Below are 23,129 nucleotides of genomic sequence, written 5' to 3' on the forward strand. Positions count from 1 at the left end.
ATCGTTCGGCTATATACGTTATAACACTTTCAGACAAATTAAAATATTAGGGGAATCATTATCGGAAGTTACATAGACAACCTTATATCTTTAAATAAAATTTTTTTTAGATACCATAAAGCTCAAAAGAATGAATAGGATAAAGTAGGTACGTTCTTCGGTTACCGTTACAATATGGTAATGGTTTATCTAGCTAGATTAGTTTTGGGAACTACCCCTGCATCTTTCTTTTTAAAATCATAGGATCAGTTTCCCATTAATTAAGGCAATAAATTAGACTTATGGGAGACTTCACACCCTGAGTAATTATGAACAATTTTATTCAATTCAAATCCAATTAAAAAAAAAAAAAAAAAAACAAGTGAAAACAAACAATTGACTGAGTTAATTGTTGAAATACCATGTATGGACAGTGTTGATTACTCTATCACATTACAAATATACCTATACATGTCACACATACATAACTGATAATCCCATATTAATGCATACTATAAAATTTGCATCTACTGTGTGCCCTGAGTAAACAGTGATGTCCATAAAATCACCTAATTAGTCCTTTTGTGGTTGTCTATCTGTCTGTCAGTCTGTCGTCTCTCTGTCGTCTGTCCGTCTGTCGTCACGATAACTCAAAAACGAAAAAAAGATATCAAGTTGAAATTTTTTCAGCGTGCTCTGGACGTAAAAAGTGAGGTCGTGTTCGTAAATGAGCAACATATGTCAATTCGGTCTTAGGTCCGTAGGATCTATCTTATAAACCATTAGAGATTATAATAAATTAAACAAACTTTTATTTGAAACATTTTTTTGTTAACATCATTGTGTACCCACGAGGGCGCAAATTAGATGCAAAATTTATAGTATGTATTATATGGGAATATTAGTTATAAATATGTGGATATCTAAAAGTGGATATCTTTATTTACTTACGTGTCGTCAAAAAACAAACAATTGCGTCATCAACACTGTCTATACATGGTATTTCAACAATTAACTCAGTCAATTGTTTGTTTTTACTTGTTTTTAAAATTACTTTTAAAACATTAAAATAAACTAGATTCATCAAAAGTCTATATTTTTATTATTTTTCATTTTCAAATTAATTACATAAATTGTTTTGCAATGCTTATAAAGTATTTTAAATATTCGTTTACACAATGGAACAAGTATAAATAAAAACCAACTATAAATAAATAAAAAGTTTTTTTCATCACTTCATATATTTCGCATTTTTAATTTCGAATTCCTTTCACATGTAAACATTCCATATACAAATATGGTAATAAAAATAATCAGAAATTTTTTAATTATTTACATTTAGAAAAGCGGTTCAGTCTTTTTTAAAGCAATTTCTAGAACTACGCTTCAAGTAGTCAGAAATGCAGCACATTCATGCACTAAGAAATGCATGGCATTTACTACAATTCTGGCATGGTATAGAGAAATATACATATAGTATTTCTCTGTTAACATATGTAATATTACAGTATTGAATTGAGCTATCCACCAGAAGTATTGTAAGTATGACCAACCAGTATGGGCCTGACGCTCATACTGCATTGACTCGCCCGCCGTAACTATTGATAATATTATTATTCCCTCAAATCAGTATACAGTATGGCGTAGACACTGATACTGACATAATGATATCCACAAAAATTCCTTCCGTGTATATTTATTTACTAAATATCAGTTGGGAACATTAGTTCGTCTGCATCATAGCTCTTCAGAAAAATTGTCAGTTCTAATTGCCGGTAAGAGGCAGGGTGGTTTTTTCAATTGCTGTTGGAAGTCCCTTAACGTAAAGATTTATTGACTAAAAGTTCAAGTTTTACATTGAATAGGTTTTGCTTTGCTCTTGAATGCTTTTTAAAAAATGCGTACCAGGCGTTTTTAACTGCACAAAAAACAATTTAGAAATGCAAAAATCAAAAGAAGAAATGCGCTCTTTGTGTAAAGCTGCTCGTTAAAAAAAACTGAAGAAGTTTTAATTTTCATTACTATTTGCCATATTTCAACAAAAAAAGTAACAAATCTTCTTTTCTCTTTATATGAGTATCAGGTGCAGTAAAAACTAATAGAATCAGGCTTAGTTAAGCTGAAAATATAGCTTTCTCTGACAATGAGTAATGAAAAATACGTGTGTTACCTCCTGTACTTTTTTTATATTATCAGACAAAAATTTGATAATTTTGGAGAATAAACAACTTAAAGTTTTCGATTCCAGTAAAACATAATATAAATGATAAACTTTTTTGAAATAAAATAAAAAAACACTTTGAAAAATTGCATTGAACAAAATATTAGACTAACAGCATATATATAGGTATTCATTTTATTTTTGCCTCTTTGTTTTGGGTTGACCTAGTAAACAAGTCATATGTATGATATGTATTAGGTCAAGGGAAAATTTGATTCAAACTTTTATCTACTTAGAACTTAAAAAATATCATTTTATGGATGAATTATGGAATTTTATATCGAATGTTATAAAATTTGAAAATGCTAGGAATGCGAAAATATCAAGTGTGCTTTCTAGACAATGTTTGGAAGGAAAGGGTATGAACCTTTGATCAGTATTTTTTGAGTAAATAAAATTAATATTTTCATTCTTAATAAATAAATCGATTCTCACCGTTCAAAAATTTAAAGAAACCTTTTATCTCCTAAATTTCAGCACATTAGCTCTTTTTGTTTGACCATAACTTTATATAAAGTAGGTCGTGTAGTTCCTTTGTAACATTTCTAATATTTCTAGTTTTATTACCTTCGATCAAATAGAATATTGCCGCACACAAATAAGTAAATTTGGTGCTGTCATAAATTATAATAAAAACAAAACGGTATGGGATATCGTTTGTGGAAGTTAACGTTATTCATGAACGTGTGGATTTACTGTTGAGAGGAATATAGGTAGATTTTTTTATCTTCAAAAGCAGGAATGTCTATGTTCAAGCATATCCTAATATACATTAGATCATTTCATGGGAAACGCGAAGCAGCTCTTTTTCGTTAAATGAATGCCTTCGTGAATAAACAAAATTGGCGCTTTGGATTTAAGGACACGTTTCATTAATTTTTTCATAGCCACAAAATTGTGAGTTGTGGTATGGAAGTGCAAACATTTTTTGAAAATTAAAAATGCCTTGTTGTTACAATAAAAAAGGGTTTTATACCGTTTTGGTTTTATTTCAAATTAAAAATTTATAATTCCAATTCGATCACCTTATGTATAATTTAATTTATTGTTTTATGATTCAGTCTATAAATTCATTTGATAATCCTTCGAAAAGAACTAAGAAAAAAGTAGATAGTATGGAGTATAGGTATAGATGGATCCTTTTTATTGGAATAGGTATGAGTGGTCTTTTTGTATTGGAATATATTCAACAATTATTTGGTTAGTTTGAGCTACATATACTTAGCATCCAACTTTACAAGCGGCAAGTAAATTTGGCGCACCGGAAATCCTACCTATGTAAAAAAAAAGTGTGCAATTCGAACGGGTTATCTATTACGCACTCGTGTAATAAAAGCATTCACTTCGTTCGTACTTCTATCTCCATGTGTAATTGACAGTTCTCCCACTTGTTCTACAATGTACTTTTATGTCATTACAGGTCTGTAATCGTGAACCCAAAAACCATTTCAGATATTTTTTGCAACTAACAATTGAATTTTTTTTTTGTAAATGCCAGTATAAAAACTGTTGATTTAATTATTTAAAAAACCATAATAAAAATGTAATAACCCATTATCATGACCACGAGTATTTATAGCTTTTTTACGACCAAATGACGCCATTTGTGACGTAATGTCTATTTTAGTACGGAACATACATTGAATAAATTTTAGATAATTCTGGCATATATCCTAGAAAAATGCATTTAGTTACAACTATAGTTATAAAATTTAAATGTTTTTATACAGGATGCCCAAATGAGTACAACTAGAAAAGTGCCAACAATTACACACCGAAGTTCCATCAAAAAAATTATTTCCATTTACAGAATGCATTATCATTAACGGAATACGGCTTCTTTAATTTCCGTAATTTATTATAAATATTTATCGTTTAATTTAAGTCAAATTGTAATGTAATGTAATAAGGAAAGTTGGAAAAAACAAAATTTATTAAAATTCACCACCGAATTTTTTTTTCTATTTTAATATTTACGGAAACGTTCAAAATTCAAAATATAATAAATGAAATTTTTTTTATATCTTTGAACGTTAATATTTCTGTTAATTGTAAAGCCAGAGAAACAATTCCTGGTGTCTAAATTGTAGTAAATTTTATTTTCGACAACTTTTTTAATATAAAAATTGCAATTTGACTAATATTAAATGAGAAATTTACACAGTTACATACGATAATTAACGAAGCCGTGGTCCGTTAATGAAAACTTTTGTTAAAAGTCCGATATATAATTGTTAGTATTCTTCTGTTTGTAATAATCGAAGACACCCTGTATTTACGTATTTAAATTTATTTTGGGCAGGGATTCATCCTATCTCTAAAGATGGGACTTAATCTTTAGTATCACCCTTGAAGGCGGATACTACCCTATGGACAATTCTTATGAAATTATTAATTAAATCGACATTTAAATTATTTATAAGTGATGCTATTTAAAAATTTTTCTCATTATTTGGCGTATTGTTCCTACATTGTAAACCAATACAATGAAAAGGACCTCAACTCGGCAATGAATTATTTGTACTTACTTCACCTAAAAAGGCTATTCAGAAACCTAAAACTACAAGCAAAACTTAAAATTTAATAAACAAAAATAATTTCAATTATTTGAGTTAGTCTACTGGGCAACGAATGCCTACTCTTGAAAAAATTTACAAAGCTGTAGTGACTATTAATCCAATATCGACGGAGAAACATTGCCACTAAAATAACAAATCTTCGGTCAGATAAAATTTTAGTTGGTATACTATGCTCAAATTAAAAAAATTAAGGATCATGTGTCGTTGGAAAAATATAACCTTAGCGACCGAGCTCTGCTGCTCAAGATTTCTTTGTTTATTAGCTCTCCAAAAGACTTTAATGTGCACAGAATATTTAAACAATTAACTGGGTTAGTCGTGTTATTCATTATATTCCGGCGTCTACTCTAAAATTTGTACGATACAAAATCTTAGAAGTTCAGTTTTTCATGATAATAAAATATTAATCATTTTCGGCAAATAATTTTTCAGTTATTACAAGTACTATCAAAAAATATCTGACATTTGATGGAATTCGAAATATACCTTGTATTAAAAAAAAAAATCTATTGATCTAATAAAAAACTAAAATGTTACCTTGACATTAGATCATGTCGTCAGCCGGTATCACAATTTTTTTTTATTTGTTCCAACATAAAATTGGTTTTTTTTCTACCGACTTATTCGAATGGAAGGACGTGTCGTAAAATGCGATCTGTATATTTTTTGGACTTATGAATATAATATTGTAATATGTACCACGAACATAGTCAGAAGTGTGGTAGCTTCCCACTTGAGATTCTTATTAGTATAGGCAAGAAATTTCACACCTGACCTAGGAGCTAGTATCGCCGTACATTTACGGAATTTTTGAGCATATTAGAGACGTATTATTCGTCATCACATATTTGTAGTTTATCACAAAATGCGGCACTTTTTTCACGTGGCTCAGAAAACCATTTTTAATTATGCCAAAAAATGAACTTTTTTTTTTATATAAAATCGGTTTTTATTGGGTAGGTATTATAAAATCCGTTTTTTATTAGCTTAATAAAAGCATAAATGAGAAATTAATGTATAAATTATTTTGTACTCCACTTTTCAAAAAGAATTTGCATAAAATGATTTTTTCTGACATCCCCATTTATCAACAAATAGTACTGTTAATCTTAACTAATATTGTAGAGCTGAAAAGTTTCTTTGTTTCTTTGGTTGAACGCCCTAATATCAGGAACTAATGGTTCGAATTGAAAAATTCATTTAGTGTTCCAAGCAGGCTATACAACAGTTATCCATCCGCTTGCTGGATGATTTCGAAAACTACTGAATGGATTTTAATGAAACTTTACCGAAATATAGCTCAAACATTGGAATAACACATTGAATATACTTTATAAAAATAGCAGTTACCCGGCCGTTTCTCTGGACCCCGGGAGGGGGAGGGGGGTTGGAATCTGAATATTACTTTATCTTTGAGAGAGGGTATAAAACCCATTCTTACGTAATATTATGAAAGTCAAAATTTAATATTAGAAATCTAGATCCGTTTCGGATACCGAATGATTTGATTGACGGTTTGAAATTCATTTTTCAAAGCGTTACGTTCTAATAAAATATTTTTATACCATGTACATATGAAATATACATAGTATATTAAGGTTAGCCCCAAGTTTGTAACGCTTAAAAATAATGATGCTAGGAAAAAAATTTTGTCATAGGTGTTCATAAAATCACCTAATTAGTCCATTTCCGGTTGTCCGTCCGTCCGTCTGTGGACACGATAACTCAAAAACGAAAATAAATATCGAGCTGAAATTTTTACAGCGTACTCAGGACGTAAAAAGTGAGGCCAAGTTCGTAAATGAGCATCATAGGTCAATTGGGTCTTGGGTCCGTAGGACCCATCTTGTAAACCGTTAGAGATAGAACAAAAGTTTAGGTGTAAAAAATGTCCCTTATCAAAAATTAAAGAACTTTTGGCTGAAACATTTTTTCGTAAACATCACTGTTTACCCGTGAGGGCGCCAATTAGGCGGAAATTTTATAATATGTACTATACTTGATTATCAGTTATGTATGTGTCACATGTTTGTATGTGTTATGCGATAAAGAAATCATCACTGTCTATACATGGTATTTCAACAATTGACTCAGTCAATTGTTTGTTTTCAATTTTTTTTAAATATATTTTCTTGAAATCAGTAATGTTTTTTTATGAAACGGTATTTTTGCATACATGTCGATTAAAATATGTACATTTAAATGAGTTGTTTGTTTTCAGTCAAATAAAGCCCTATGTAAACAATGATATAGGTGTGTTTTCATACATTGAGTTCAGTGAGTGTGTTACACTTCTGATGCTTTATATCACATTCAATTCACACACAAAATGGATTTCGAATTTAAAAAATATTTATTCCTTTCGTTATTTGCGGCGAAAACATGGTTCCGTAGATGGAAATGGCCATAGTTGGACTCAACAAATTCAGTATGGTCACCAAATGAGTATAAAAAAAACGTTCTTAACAGTCCATATAGAAAAGTTAATGTTTACTGTTTTTGGATAAAAGGATGTATAGATTATAATTGCATCATTTTTTTGGGGCAGAGTAGGGCATAATAAAACACGGTACATTTTGAAAAAAGCGCAATATTCATATCTTTTCGCAAGAAAGTTTTTTATAGTTGTATTGAGTGATTTTAATGCTGCGTATAGAGGACTGAAAATTATTACGATTTATTACTTACTGATTTGAAAAAAGGGTCCAAAAACAAAAACTCAAAACAAAAATTGTTACTATAGGTAAAATTGTCATTACAGTCGGGGAACTCTTTTCCGGTTTCCGTTTTGAGGAAAACTATTTAATCTTAGCAGCCCCTCGACGGTAATGACGATTTTAATTATCATAGAAATTTCAGATGAAAATATAATTTCTTATTTTTATACTTTTAAGCCGTCGTGAATTTAGGTTTTGAACTTTATTTTATTTACTATTTGGGGGCAATAATTTTTTGAGAAGTGTTAGTATTCTCTTTTGGTACCAAATACGGTACCATTAAATTAACATTTATTTTTGTTTTTGATGAAGTTAACCATCAATTTGAAGGCATTCCCAAGGCAAAATTAAATTTTTCCACATTTTTCGGCTAAGTTTTGGGCATTTTAAGGATGCCAAATTCCAAGCTCCTATCCTTTTTTTTGTGTCGACATATCATGTGTTTTCGAGGTTTTAAAGCTTTTCGCCTGTCTATAACCCCTTTGAGCTAGAAGTGACCAAATTTAGGCGAAGTTAAATTTATTTCTTGGCTTAATTACAATAACTTCTATTTATTCATTTTTTTCACATATGGAAATAGCATCTACTGAAGGAGAACATGAACTTGGCGATGTAACTTTTCTGCGCATGATTTTTTTTTGGAAGGTATACCCAACGATCAATTACACACTCAATTTAGGTAGATACCTACTATAAAAATATTTAAAATTATAATTTAAAAAAAAGGTTTTTTTTTTTAATAAATTCATTCATTATTTTAATTATATTTATTCGAGCAACAAAAGAGTTAAAAATACTTTATTAGACTTCTGATCTTTGAACTCTAAATTCCAGATGCCAAAATTTGTTTTGAAGGACTGGAACTAAGTTTAGCTTATTCCACTTATTTTCAGCCGTACAACAGACACTAGATTTAATCAATTATTATTTTTTGATAATCTTGGTTGCATTTTAAAAAGGGATAGATTTGAATACAGGGCGTCCGTCACTCGATGAACATAGTTTAAGAGTTTATTTCTTAGACAATTTCAAGTATAAAGTACCTTACATACTTTTATCCAAAACTCAACAAGCTATTGTGCACTTATTAAAGCGGGTTTCAAAAAACCCAGCTACTGACGATGGTTGCGTTGCAATCGATATATCGATATTTAGCGAAATGTAAGTCTGTTATATGTATTTTTATTTTTATTTTTTAAATAAAATTTCTTAATATATAATTTTATTTCAATGATCGTATTAATTTATTTCCATCTCAACTCGAAGTCAACAAAAATTCATTTTTATATAAAAATGTAAATTTTTTTACTGCTTCTGTACACTTCACTAAAAAAAATATTTTTGTATAGACCAATTTGCATACTTAACATATTACTGAAGTTTTTAAGTTGTTTTTTTTTTTTTACATGGTTTTATTCTTTTTGATGGGTAATAAATTTTTTATTCCGACTATACAATGGCGAGGGTTATATGTTTGACCGATATGTATGTATATTGTATGTCCATCTGTTCGGATCATAATTTGACAAATGAGTCAGTAAACTACTTATCATAATTTGGTTAATACAATGAGAATGAGCATCTGATATCACAGTTTTCCGAATATCAACTGAATTATTTATAATATTTAACATATTTTTAATATAAAATAATAAATTTCAATTTTTGGTTTCTGTTTATTTCTGTAATTTGGGATGCATCAATTTGTTTAAAAAAATAGACATTCCCCTTCATGTGTAGAAGAGAGTTAAAATAAAAAGAGTTATTATAGGAGGGAAAGTATATTTGTTTGGAAAATTGTTTTTCGATTTTGATTTACGGGTAAAAGTTAAAACCGGTGTGTACATATAAAGGAAAGAGTTAAAGGGTATGGAAAGGAGTATTGAAGTTTTCCGATTTTTGAGTTATTATGGAAGTTAAGCGATGAACAGCATAAATCAGAAGCATTTGAGCACGAATAGGTCGGTAATATGAAAAAATAGTGAATTTTTACTATTTCAACTGTTTGTATCTTAGAAAGTATCGTCTCTTGAGAGTTACAGTCGTTTGAAAAATCTATCAGGACGTCTTGAAGTACACCATATGGCAATTATTGCGATTATTCACCTGGTTAAAGAGTTCCATGTTAGTGGTGCAGGAAATTTTAAAAATAATTCTAATAGAATAATTTCTATAACTTTTTTATAAGCTGTCTTACTCATTGAAATCGACATTAGTGGGCGTATTCTACCTAAGAGCACGACTGACATCAGGTGTAAAATTTAAGTTTGAAAAAAGGAATTATTGATACAATTATATATTTTAAAATAACTTTGGGCGTTCTTTTTGAAGCTGAATCATAGCTATTGTACCATTCTGCTCTTTATTTTTCTGTATGAGAAAAACTAAACTGTGATGGTTGTGACCTAAGAAGATGTATACCAACTTCGAGGCGATTGCATGAGCCTCCTATAAAAAGCAAGTATACACACACGAAAGAAAACAGAAGAAATATTGAAAAAATTTCATTCATTTAAACATTGTGTATCTGTTATGTAAACATGTGTTTGGTTGCAAGGTATAGTTAAGGCGACTTGTTACACCGTTTACAACAAAATCGAATTTTTTAAAATAGGTCATTACACCATTATTCAACAGTGTCTTAAAACGGCTTCTTAAGTTTCTAAAAATAATTAAAAATAAAAAAATAATTTAACGGTTTACAAGCGGCCAAAATGCTAAGGCACTCGATATGCAACGATTTTTGAGCCGAGAATTTATGACTCAAATTTCTCAGCAAAGGTAGTTTGTTAATTATTATAGGCTAATTAAATATAGGGCGATTAATTTAAAAAGTCATGTTGCATTAATGACCATCTCAAATAGACCAAAGGAGTTTTTCCGTCATATTATACGTTTTTATACCATGTATATGAAATATACCAAGGTATATTAAGTTTAGTCCCAAGTTTGTAACGCTTAACAATATTTGCTATGAACAAAATTTTGGTATAGGTGGTCATCAAATCACTTAATTAGTCCATTTCCGGTTGTCTGTCTGCCTGTCGTCTGTCGTCTGTCCGTCTGTCATCACGATTACTCAAAAAAGAAAAGAGAAATCAAGCTGTAATTTTTATAGCGTGCTCAGGACGTAAAAAGTGAGGTGGAGTTTGTAAATGAGCAACATTGGCCAATGAAGTCCTGAGTCCGCAGGACCTATTTTGTAAACCGTTAGAGATAGAACAAAAGTTTAAATCTCAAAAATGTTCATTATAAAAAAATAAACAACTTTTGTTTGAAACATTTATTATTATATGGGATAGTATGTATTATATGGGAATATCAGTTATGGATGTGTGACATGTATGTATGTGTAATGTGACAGTGCAATCAACACACTCTACACAAGGTATTTCAACAATTAACTCAGTCAATTGTTTGTTTTCACTTGTTTCATGTGTGTTCTCAGATTCTTTGACAAGATTAAATTTTATTTTAATAAAGACGAGCTGGAAACTATAAAATTATTTACATACCGCAGTGTAACGTTCTCTAGATCTGGGTAAACAAAAAAAATGGCTTTTTTGACGTTTCCATGGGTTTAAACTTCAGTACTGGCCATATTGAAATAGAGAGTTGTAACTCGGTACGTTAGTGTAAGTTTCAACGATATGCATTTTGGGAGTGCCGCGATATTAATGGCTTTAAACATCATCAACGCGTATGTTAGTTGGGGTAGTTTCAAAGATAATCTTTTTGGGCCGAACTAAGTTTAGCCCAGCCAGGCTACACTGTGGGTACTAGATTTGAAATTTCATCTTCATCGCTGCCTAAGTGACTAAACGAAAATGTGTTATGAGCTCAATGAATATTCATTATTTTGATCTTTATTGCACAATTAAAAGCTAATTATTAATTTTTCAGACCGTCAGAAAGAAAAGTCAAGAGCTGGATGAAATGACTGTCTTTCAATTTCAAGCCGTTATGCAAATTCTGTAAAATATTACGTTGCAACACCTTGATCTGCAAAATTGTAATATTGAAAATATTTATAAAAAATTTTATTCGCGAATGGACTTCAGGTCTCAGGGTATGAGTCAGCACATTGCTAACCTTACCAAAAATAGTATTAAATGGTAGTATTTTTAAAAATGGGCCCAAGGAATATTTACTGATAAGATTTTTTAAGCGCCTCTACTAAATTTCTGTAGGTTCAAATAGAAATGAGGAAAAGAATAAAATATTTTGTTTCATAGTTCACGTATATTTCTTTATTAAAATTTTATTACACTCAACTATTTTATACTTCAAATAACTATTTATTTTTATAAAGTTTTGCGTTGTTTTTATTTATCTGATAGAAAGGCATTGGTTTCGTGCCAGAAATCGAAATCAAATTATTTTTTCGCAATAAAATACAATTTCTTTTTCTTTTTAAATAATACCGAAATGTTGTCGCCTGACAACTCATAAACCAACTATCATTTCAAATTTCATTGATTACGGGACTCTATATATAATAAGATTGCAGGCAGTCCTATTGAGGCGCATTAGAGGCATATTTGAGGAAAGCCAGCACAAGACACACCCTCCAAATTTCAGGTCTCTACGATCAGCGGCTTAAACTGTGCGTTGATCTGTCACTCAGGTCAGTCAGTCATTCAGGACAAAGCATTTTAGATGTATAAAATATATATAAATGGGTAAGTGAGTTTCTGTGTTTGTTTGTTACGCTTTCATGCAAAAACTACTGAATGGATTTGAATGACACTTTACAATAATAAAGCTCAAATAGCAGAATAAACCATAGGTAATTTATAAATATATCTTTTAATAAATATTTTCATTAAAATTTAATTAAAGTATATTTTAAATTAAATATTTCTGTAAACTAGGTGGATAATAGCCATCTGTTCAACTGTTGGCTTGTCATGCCTTTACTTTTAAAATGGAAATTACTCAGCGAAGTTGGCGGATATCAGACTGATATTTATCATATTTTGTATTATATCTAGTTACAAACGTATTTTACAAGTTTAATCAACAAGTTATTTGCTTAATGACAAGGGTAAAATTTTTATACCATGCATATATGTAATATGCAAGGTATACTAAGTTTAGTCCCAAGTTTGTAACGCTTCAAAATATTGATGCTTTGAACAAAATTTTGGTATAGGTGTTCATAAAATCACCTAATTAGTCCATTTCCGGTTGTCCGCCCGTCCGACCGTCCGTCCGTCCGCCCGTCCGTCTGTGGGCACGATAACTCAAAAACTAAAAAAGATATCAATCTGAATTCTGATAGGTCAATTGGGTCTTGACCTATGGGCCCGTCTTGTAAACCGTTATAGATAAAAAAAGACTTTAAATGTTAAAAATGTTCCTTATCAAAAAATAAACAACTTTTGTTTGAAACATTTTTTTGTAAACATTACTGCTTACCCGTGAGAGCGCAAATTAGGCGTAAATTGTATAGTATGTATTATATAAATTGTATATGTATGTGCAATGTGATACAGTAATCAACCCTATTTGTGCATGGTATTTCAACAATTCACTCAGTCAATTGTTTGTTTTCACTTGTTTTATGTTATTTTTATTTTTATATAGTTTAGAAAACAGTAAACAATGTTCAGTGAAGAGGTAAACTACATAGGTAATCTTTTGTTGTTGGAAAACATAAATGAGAAAAATTCTCTCATTATTAGTCAATGAAAAATCCTTTTGATGAAAATTATTTAATTATTTTTTTATTTGTTTTTAATTTATTTTAGTGTATATTTTTGTGTTTGTTTACATTCAATATAATATGTCTCATCAGAGGTTTCTAGAAACCGTCAAATATACAAAAAGTTTTCAAGCAAAAGTTGCTCGTGACTTCAATTATATTAGTTTACAAAATATAAAAATTAAAAAATAACGGTAATATAATGAAGTTACAATTATTGTTATTTTTGGAATCGGTGTCAGCAAAGAAAACAACTGTGACAGAAAGTTTGCGACATTAACTTGGCTGACACACCGACTCCAAAAATAGTAATTATTGTAACTACATTATATTATCGTTATTTTTTTACTTTTTAGTGCATAATATTTCTTTTGGATTAGTTTTTTTTTGAAGTCGGTTTTATTTTTTGTTAAAATTTTGTTGTTGTTGTGAATCTGAAATACACTAACTAATTTGTCACTAAAAAAGGATCATCGAAATTGGTTGGCGTGATATTGAGTTTTTTGTCCATTCGTCGCGCACATACTTAATGCAAATTTAGAACTTATATGGTTTTCTCATGGATGCCATTGTCAGAGCTAGACCAAATTGAAATGGAAAGCATCAGCTTTCAAATAAAAAAAAGAATCATCAAAATCGATTAACCCAGTCAGTAGTTCTAATGGTAAAAAACATTTTGAAAAAATACAGTCGAATTGATAACCTTTCCTCTTTTTGAAGTGGGTTAAAAATAAAGGTATGTCCTTACAGTGAATTTCATATCGTTTTATTTAGTGGAAATAACTAAATGCAAATATGTATATGTGTTTCATTTTTATTACGTCAAGAAATAAAGTAATCATAACATTTTATTTTCAGACTTTAGTTAAATAATTATTTATTTTTAAACTTTGTCGAGGCTTTAGAAAATGCTAGCATATGCTCCATTTTTCCTATCTGGGGCATGGCATAGCTTTTAAGCATTTACGCTCTATTTTCCAAGCCTTACTGAAAGATGGTTGGATCAGACCATGTAAGCCGATTATTGCTAGTCTATTTTAGGGGACGCAAGGCACAATTTATTGCTGGCCTATTGTCATAGACACAAATAATACTAAAAAATAGCTAAAGTAATTAATTTATTTTTAAAATTGTTGTAGGCCTATTTTTGCAAAACAAAAATAATAGATATTTTGGAAATTTGACGTGCATCCCAATTGTTAAGAAAAAAAACCTTGCATGTTAAGGACAAAAACCACGCAAACTAGTGTTCTCATTTTAACAAAATAAAGCAGTGGCGATAAAACTTTTGTAAAAGCACTCCTTATCGTATGATGCACTTTTATAAGATTTATAACATTAATAAGACAGAAGTTATAAATGAAAGTTTTTAATTAAAATTATTAGATTTAAAGTTATGTAAATAATGTTTAATAAATAATTGAACTTGTAAAAACTTTTTGATTATTCAAAAAGTTAATTATTCATAAGTATAATATTATTTTTTATTCCAATTGACTTTTACACTTTTAATATTAAAAAGTAAAATAATTTTTCATATAAAGCAATTTAATGGTATAAAGAAATTGAGTTGACAGTATGACATTAAAAAGTTTCGTTTTTAGAGCTTTTCAATAAACTAGAGAAACTTAATTGCACAAAACGAAAGCTATAACATTATTTTAGACTTGAATTCATATAAAAATCAGAATCAGAAGTATATATATTATATAGTGTGTCCTTTAAAATAACCTACTGCGTATAACCACAAAATAAGTTGATTTAACTAAAACTTCCCTCACTCCAAATTGCTCCCGTTGGGAACTACTTAAACTTGGAATTTTTTTAAATAAAATTTGAAATTTCATCGTCAAGAAAAATACATATCCAAAACATTGATTATATCTATCCATTTACGTAGAATGTAAAGATATTAGTAATAAAACCCCACAAATTTTTACGCCAATGGAAGTAACTTATTTAAGGAGGTTCATACACCAACCTATTTTGCCATGTGCGTTCATAGGGAAATAGTATGTAAATTTTAAATAATTTCAATTTTTAAAACTTTTTAATAAGTAAAACTGGTAAAAGTTTCAAGTATCTGATGTATTTACAGTTATATGAGTCGTCATGTATTTATATATTTAAAAAAATGCCAGGGTAAAATAATTGAAGGGTACTTTAGGCCTATGCTTGATATCAAATGAAAGATCTTGAAGAGTAAATTCCAACATAATCTATATAATCTATATATATTAAATAAAAATTAAAAACTAAAACTTGACAACGCGAAAGAAAATTGAGAAAAATAAAATAGCCCTTTCCTGATACAATTGTATCTCCGACCTCAAAACAAACGAGAGGTGTTGTGGGACATCTTGTAGAAATTACATTTCTTTCGTACCTTGGTACATTAAAAATGTAGCGCTTACTTTTTTTATTTACGAGATATTTATCTGCAAATTTAAGTTTTAATTTTAGAAGTAAAATACTTGTTTCATTCTTCATTAAAGAATTTAATTTTATAGCTACTTTTACTGTTTACTCTATGAATTAATTTTAATACAAGTTTAGAAAAGACATACTTCTGATTTAGTAGTCAATCCAATATGTACGTACATTACGTTTGGTTTGATCAGGATATTTTTTATGACATAACATAAAATTATCTTTAACTTCTGATAACCTTCTCAAGTCAATTTTTTGAAATGATAAAATATGAAAATTTGACAAAAAATACAAATTGACAATTAAAAATATATTTTTGTATTTTCTCAGAATTCAAAATATATTTTTGCATTTTCTCAAAATTCATGGCAAGCTAAATCGATTGAAAAAGTTTTAGTTTCTTAGTTTCCTATATGAAAATGGTCGGTTTTTTTGGTTTTATCTCCCAACCAGCAAACAAATCAGAATGATAATGTGCGATAAAGAACATACTCCAAAAAGTATCCCGGATTTTGATTTTTGTCTATAGTTTATAATTATTTTCATCTTTTGCGTTGTCAAGATTTAGTTAGTTCACTCTTATTTTATTTTCGTCTTTTGTGTAATTGAGTTTTCCATTTTTAACGTTTATTTTATTAATTTTTATCGTTATACACTTATATGGGTATTATATACTTACACATTTGTATTTTCATCCACACGAAATGAGACATGTTCAATATTAAATGGTGTTGGTGTAGCAGGTGTAGATATCGAATTTAATTCTTGATTATGTAGGTGTACCAATGTTTTATTGAAGAATAATGGTGACGATGGTGACGATGATGATGATGTAATATCTTTATTATCATCTCCATTTGGTGTTTCATTGATAGCGGTTGTAACAGCATTATTACCATTTGAATGATGTTGACTGATTTTCTCATTTGAATTGTTACGTTTTATGTATGTTTTTTGAATTTCAGCATTAATTAAACCCTAATTAACAAAATTAAAAAGTGTTAGCGTAAATATTCTGAGAAATACAAAAATTGTATTCAATTTTATTATTTAAGGATGTTCGAGCGCCAGGGCAAAAGCCTAGATTTTTGAAAAGTCTAAATCAATTCTGAAAATTTTAAGGAGAGTTGTTAACAATTAATTAAACTTGTTGCACTAAAAATTGTGAAAATAAGAAATCAAATTGCGCAAATATTATTTTTCAAATGTAAATTATCATAATTATACTAATTTAAATTTGTTGGACAATCATATTAGACTTTCATAATGTAAGCCATAAATACAACCCATATATGTATATGCCATCCATACAATTATATTAATAAAGTAGATATCAACAAGAAACATAAAAAAAAATCATAGACAAAATCAGCAACTGTTGCTAGGAGCTCACTCTACATGACATTTAAATGATTTTAAATTGTATAAAATGTAGAATAACAAATTTTTATTTTACATTGCATGACATTAGCGAATTGCGTCGAAGGAAATGGAGCTAATGCTTTTGTACTGATGGTGGCATTACCTTACCTAACAGATGTCATCTTTAAAGTTATAATTTATATATATATATATATATATATATATATATATATATATATATATATACTTAAACGATGACATCTGTTAGGTAAGATCGATGGACATTCTATTTGAATACAATTTGGTATCAAGAAGGGTTTTGGTATTTGAAAGGTCAAGTTCGTTCGTTAATGAGAAAAATCGACCGATCCGATAAACAAGGGGTGGGGGTTAAAAAAATTATTAAATAATTAAAAATGAAATATTCAATTTTTAGAAAAATGTGTTATTTTTTCAATCTCTGAGGGAATTCGCTTAGCTAACGCAGCTCCTGCGCTACGAATTTTTTTATATTATAATATGAATAAAAAATGTACGTCTTTATGATATCTAATAAAACTAACTCATTTGGTATGTATTCGATTTCGAGTTATACTTTTTAAAAATTCTTGGATAATCACTTTCCGGCAAAAATATCATTTTATCCGATAGTAGAAAGAACGAGTTATCCGTTATCCCTTATGATAACTTAAAGGCATCTTTAGTATGTAAGTATAATTTTTAATGTTGAGAGTCGGACAACGTTATTATAAACTTTTCATTCTTAGCTTTAATTTGAATTTCGCCCTCAATGAAAATTTATCAATTTTAACCTTATTTTTACCTTCTGAAATGGAAGGTCCGTCACGTTATTATGTTTCATGAAGGAAAAAGAAAACTTTGTATAACGTCCAAAATAGATTTTTAAAATTGATTTGCTTTTATTATATAATATTTCATTGAAATCCATATATTATTAATAATTCACCACGTTATACAGCACTGCGAGAAGCTTTATTCTGCTATATATTATTTGTAATGTTTACATACAAATAATTTTTCTAATGGCTGGCTGACACATAACTACTTATGTAACTATGCCGAGATGGCTACCTTAGTTTAGGTTGTAAAACAAACTGATAAAAACAGACACATATAGAATAAACTAATAAAAATGTCTGGAAATTTAAATAAAAATATTGTTTTAAATTGAATTGCATGTCATAAAAATATTATAGATAGTCAAGTATGGTATAATGAGTAGATATAGTCATAGCTGGGCAGGCTTTGACTTTGTTATACTCTTTATGGATTTTAACAAAAAAAGTATGTTTCGAAGTGTGAACAAATAAAATTTACAAAATTTTAAAAACTCCCGACAAATTTTTCGGATACGGAACCCTAAACTCGGACTTGAAACATAGCTAAGTACACTCTCCGTTTAGGCGCTACGATGCCACAGACAGACAGACACACAAACATAGCGGTTAAATTTATAACAGCCCCTTTTTTAGTTCGGTTGTAAAAAATAGTTTAAGTACAGAGAGTCTTTGATAAGCTTTAAAGATTTATATACAAAATGTCTAATGATAAGGTTTGGGGGGGTGGGTGATAATTTTGTTGGTGATTCATTCACCTCTAAATTTCTTCGAGAGTTACTTTGATTTGAAATGGTAAAAAGTACTTTTTTTTTGGTAAGTGATTTTAATAATGGAAAAGACTATTGCTTTTCAGTCTATAAAACGAATTAAATTTATATGACATTATTATATTTTTCCCCAGATAAATGTTTTAATTTTAATAAAATAATTGATAGACTACTCTGTTATTTACACTGAATGAGTCTCACCTCGGAACACACCTCTCTGTTGCTTACTCTTATTGGAGGATACGAAAACTATCTGGTGAGCTTACTGAGTAAAAAGGGTAACCGGTGCCCACAAGTGGTATTTGAATCCCGTATCAGTTGATCATTTTGTTTTTAACACTACAACTGTCATTTAAAACTATGATTCCATAAACTAAAAAAAAAATAAGTTCAAAGTTTATAGTGTCTGCCTGGTATATTGATTCCAGGGGGAAACAAAATTGACAACTATTATAATAAAGTAAACACGCATCGCAACGAAAGCATAGTTGATAACACATATGGTAAAATATTTTTGTCTAGGAAGTGTTTTTATTAATTTATAAATCATTAGGATTATATGATCCAACAGCAATAGTACCAAAAATGAACCTAGAATGCTTTTAAAAAATCATTTGCTGGGTGTATTGACACGCGGTTTTTTCATTGACTTCAAAAAATTATCTTAAAAAAAGTCAAAATGGTTTAAAGAAGAACTTAAGATTTTACTCCCGCGTCATTTGGGGTGTTTAAATCGTAAAGTAAGTCAAATAGAATAAAATAACTTGATTTTTAAAAGGTCAAAATACTTAAGTAACCTGAAATTTAAGATATTTTTATTAATGAACTCTTTTATGCACCTCCCTCTATCCCTTCGGGGGTCTGAAATCAGAAAATGAAAAAGACCATTTTTTGCAAACGAAGGCTATTCAATTCAATTCAATTTATTCATTATTTTTTTAAGCAATACAATATTGTACGGAACATGTCATTAAAAGGGATAGAGAAAAAGAAAGGAAGGGGAAGGTATTCAGCTATAGCTGACTTTGTTAGGAACTATCCCGGTATTAACCTAGTGCAAACCTAATGGAAAACCATAGAAAATCATAGGTAGGTACTTTTAATGGCATATAAGGGAGTTTAAACAAAAACATTAATTTCCACTTTAGTTAAATAGCCAATTAAATAATAAATATCTGGATGACCGAGCTTTGCTCGGTTATTCGCCAATAGATGTCAGCAAGAGTCATATCTTTCACTTTAGACTACTCAAACGCCTCCTTTTTGTTATGTTATAATTTGCATTGTATTTCATTAACTACGTTATACACCAATAGATGTCTGATGAATTTTTTTCACTTTAGACTACTCAAACGCCTCCTTTTTGTTATGTTATAATTTGCATTGTATTTCATTAACTACGTTATACACCAATAGATGTCTGATGAATTTTTCATGAAAAGACGGATAAAAGGACATTTCTGATAAATGAAACCTAGCTAGATCGACTTATCGCCCCAAAAAACCCCTACATACTCATTTTCATGAAAATCGTTGGAGCCATTTCCAAGATCGTTGATATATATATATATATATATATATATATATATATATATATATATATATATATATATATATATATATATATATATATATATATACAAGAATTGCTCGTTTAAATATATAAGATTAGTTTAAAAAAAATTGATTTGAAATTTTGTTTGGTTGAACCACTTTTCTTTAGTGTTGGCTCTAACTAAATGCAGAAAATGGGTATGGACTTTAAAGCAAAAAATAGGGTATAAACTTGGAAAACAGAGAGTTTCTTTCAGAAATTCAAGAAGCCACCCTGTGATGATAAATTTACCAGAGTGGATTCATTTATTTACTATCAGAATCTATTTTACTTTATTTACCCTGTATAAAAAAGATAATGATATGGCTCCAATATCTAGGTGTGTTTTACACAATAAGAAATCATCAATTTTATGACATCACAAACTATTACAGAGATATAATATGACACACTCGTAGGAATAATCTTGAAGTGAAAAAAAGTGTAAAATGTTCCCCATTGAACCTTTACGATTTATAGCTAGTGCGAATTGAATTTCTATTTGATTTTTCTATCACTTTTATACTGATATGAATAAAAAATACATTTTTCTTTTATTGTGTTGTTAAAATCAAATTGGTGTGATTGTACCTAGACCCACTCATAGTAAAAAAGGTTATAGCAGTAGGTGGTTATTATTATGTGTGAAATCATAACTTTTAAATATAGCTTCCGGTATAAAGGATATCGAATGAATTTTCTTGGAAATGTTTGGATTTTACGTTTTTGTTTAGTGGGAAATATAAATTGACATTTAAGGATATATGAGCATGACAACAATGTTTGATTTAAAGGCTTTTTTATAGGCTTTTAATCAAAGAATATGTGGTTAAAATTTCAGCATAGATATCCATGCAAATTTTTAAGAAAAAAGTCATTGAAAATCGATATCAAATACATTGGCTCTTATTGAGGAATCTCAAAAAACGAAAAAACGACATATTTTGAAAGTTCTTGAGATTTTTCACTTGGAACGAATGAAAACAAATTTAAAAAAACTTTGTAATAACTTCATGAATGTAGACGGAAAATAAGGACTTTTCCATATTTTCCTTGATTTTTGAAACATCGAAAGCTGAATAATTAAACAAAATTTTCAATTTTCGATATTTTACGCTAGATATCGAAAAATTTTATTCCTACTTTTCGTCTAATATCAAGTTATAAGGTAATTTATCATCAGAATTGAAAATATATATTTTTTTTTAATTTGAGCCATCATTACCTGCTCATACATCCTTAAATGAATAAATGAAAACATCTTATGGTGCATTGGGCGCTTTTGAGATGAGGAAAAGTCACTGAAATCGCGTGACCGTCGATAATAGACGCTAAAATCAATATATAACGTCCCTGACGGATCAGTGGTATCGCTGATAATTTGGTTTGCAAGAAAGAGGTGAGCAACAATCTATTAATGCTTATAATTTTTTCGTTTTTAATCAATTTTAATAAAACTTTCAAGTTAATAGAAAATCAAAAAATTATAGAAAATTTTCGAAAACCAACTAAATAGTGGCCGAAAGGCCGCCATAATTGTGTTGGTTTTAAACTTTTCGAATTTATAAAAAAAAAAAAATAATAATAATAATGCAAGCACTGACATTCAACACTTTCTTTACAGGGTATTTCAACATAAAGCTCAGTCAGTTGTTTGTTTTCACTTGTTTTAAATACCATTAATAAAACAGACAGGATATTGTGTTATCATATCCATTTGTGGCTGCTTCCGCTTAACTGAATTTAACCTCTTCAAATATTTATAATCAAGTAAAAACTTTCATATAATACATTTCCTCGGATATTTTTTATTTCTATATATTTTTTTTTTTTTTTTGTTTCATACGTGACAAATATAGATATATATATATATATATATATATATAAAATATTTGCTATTTGATGATAAAAATGCAATATAAAATTGAAAAATACGTTTTAAATAATTCAATTTTTATTATTCACGTATTTTATAATTCATGATATTAAAACTTTTAAACTTTTAAATAATTCATAACCACATAAAATACACGCAGTAAGGGCTTTTGTAAATTTTTGGAATTTCTTTTTAACTTGTTAAATAATTGTTAAAAATTGCGGGTGTGAGGCACTACATACTCACTAAGGTTCAAATTGAGAACAGTGGATATCTACAGAGGAAAAATTACCTAAAATCAAGTTGATTATTATACCATGATTATTATACCATGTGTATATGAAATATACATGGTATATTAAGTTTAATCCCAAGTTTGTCAACACGATAACTCAAAAACGAAAAAATATATCAATCTGAAATTTGTACAGCGCAGGACGTAAAAGGTAAATCTCGTAAACTCCTTTGAAAAAAAAAGAATCATCTTAAGTAAACAGTTAGAGATGGAACAAAAGTTTAAATGTAAAAATTGTCCCTTATCAAAAATGAAACAACTTTTGTTTGAAACATTTTTTTGTAAACATGACTGTTTACTAACGAGTACACACATTAGATACAAATTTTAAAGTATGTATTAATATGGGATTATCAGCTATGTATGTGTGATATGTATAAGTATATGTGTAATGTGATAGAGTAATCAACACTGTCTATACATGGTATTTCAACAATTAACTCAGTCAATTGTTTTTTTCACTTGTTACTTACTTGAATGAAAAAAAAAATAGAATTAAGAAAATTTTGTCTTAAAATTTTTTATGCTTTTTGTATAGAAAACAAAGCTTCATATAAATGGTCTATGATTAAAATAAATATTTTTTTTGCATTTATCTTTTGTCTTTAAGTATACATAGATCATAGATATAATTAATTTACCACCTTTTTTAAAATATTTAATTCCAAATTCAAATTAAAATCTAACTTTTTATATATTTTTTTTAAATTTTACTGTTTTATATTATGTTTTGCTATCCTAT

The 23,129-nt window shown here is 28.8% G+C and overlaps 1 protein-coding gene across 1 annotated transcript in view; it reads right to left on the reverse strand.

The window, feature by feature from the left end:
- Positions 1 to 23,129, reverse strand: part of LOC123292746 — an 87,330-nt gene that overhangs the window by 58,321 nt on the left and 5,880 nt on the right. The window contains exon 2 of the mRNA XM_044873459.1: positions 16,313 to 16,611. Coding sequence (XP_044729394.1) covers positions 16,313 to 16,611 — 299 coding nt within the window. The remainder of the gene's footprint in view (positions 1 to 16,312; positions 16,612 to 23,129) is intronic.

This window comes from Chrysoperla carnea, chromosome 2, assembly GCF_905475395.1.
Source record: "Chrysoperla carnea chromosome 2, inChrCarn1.1, whole genome shotgun sequence".
Classification (NCBI taxonomy): domain Eukaryota; kingdom Metazoa; phylum Arthropoda; class Insecta; order Neuroptera; family Chrysopidae; genus Chrysoperla; species Chrysoperla carnea.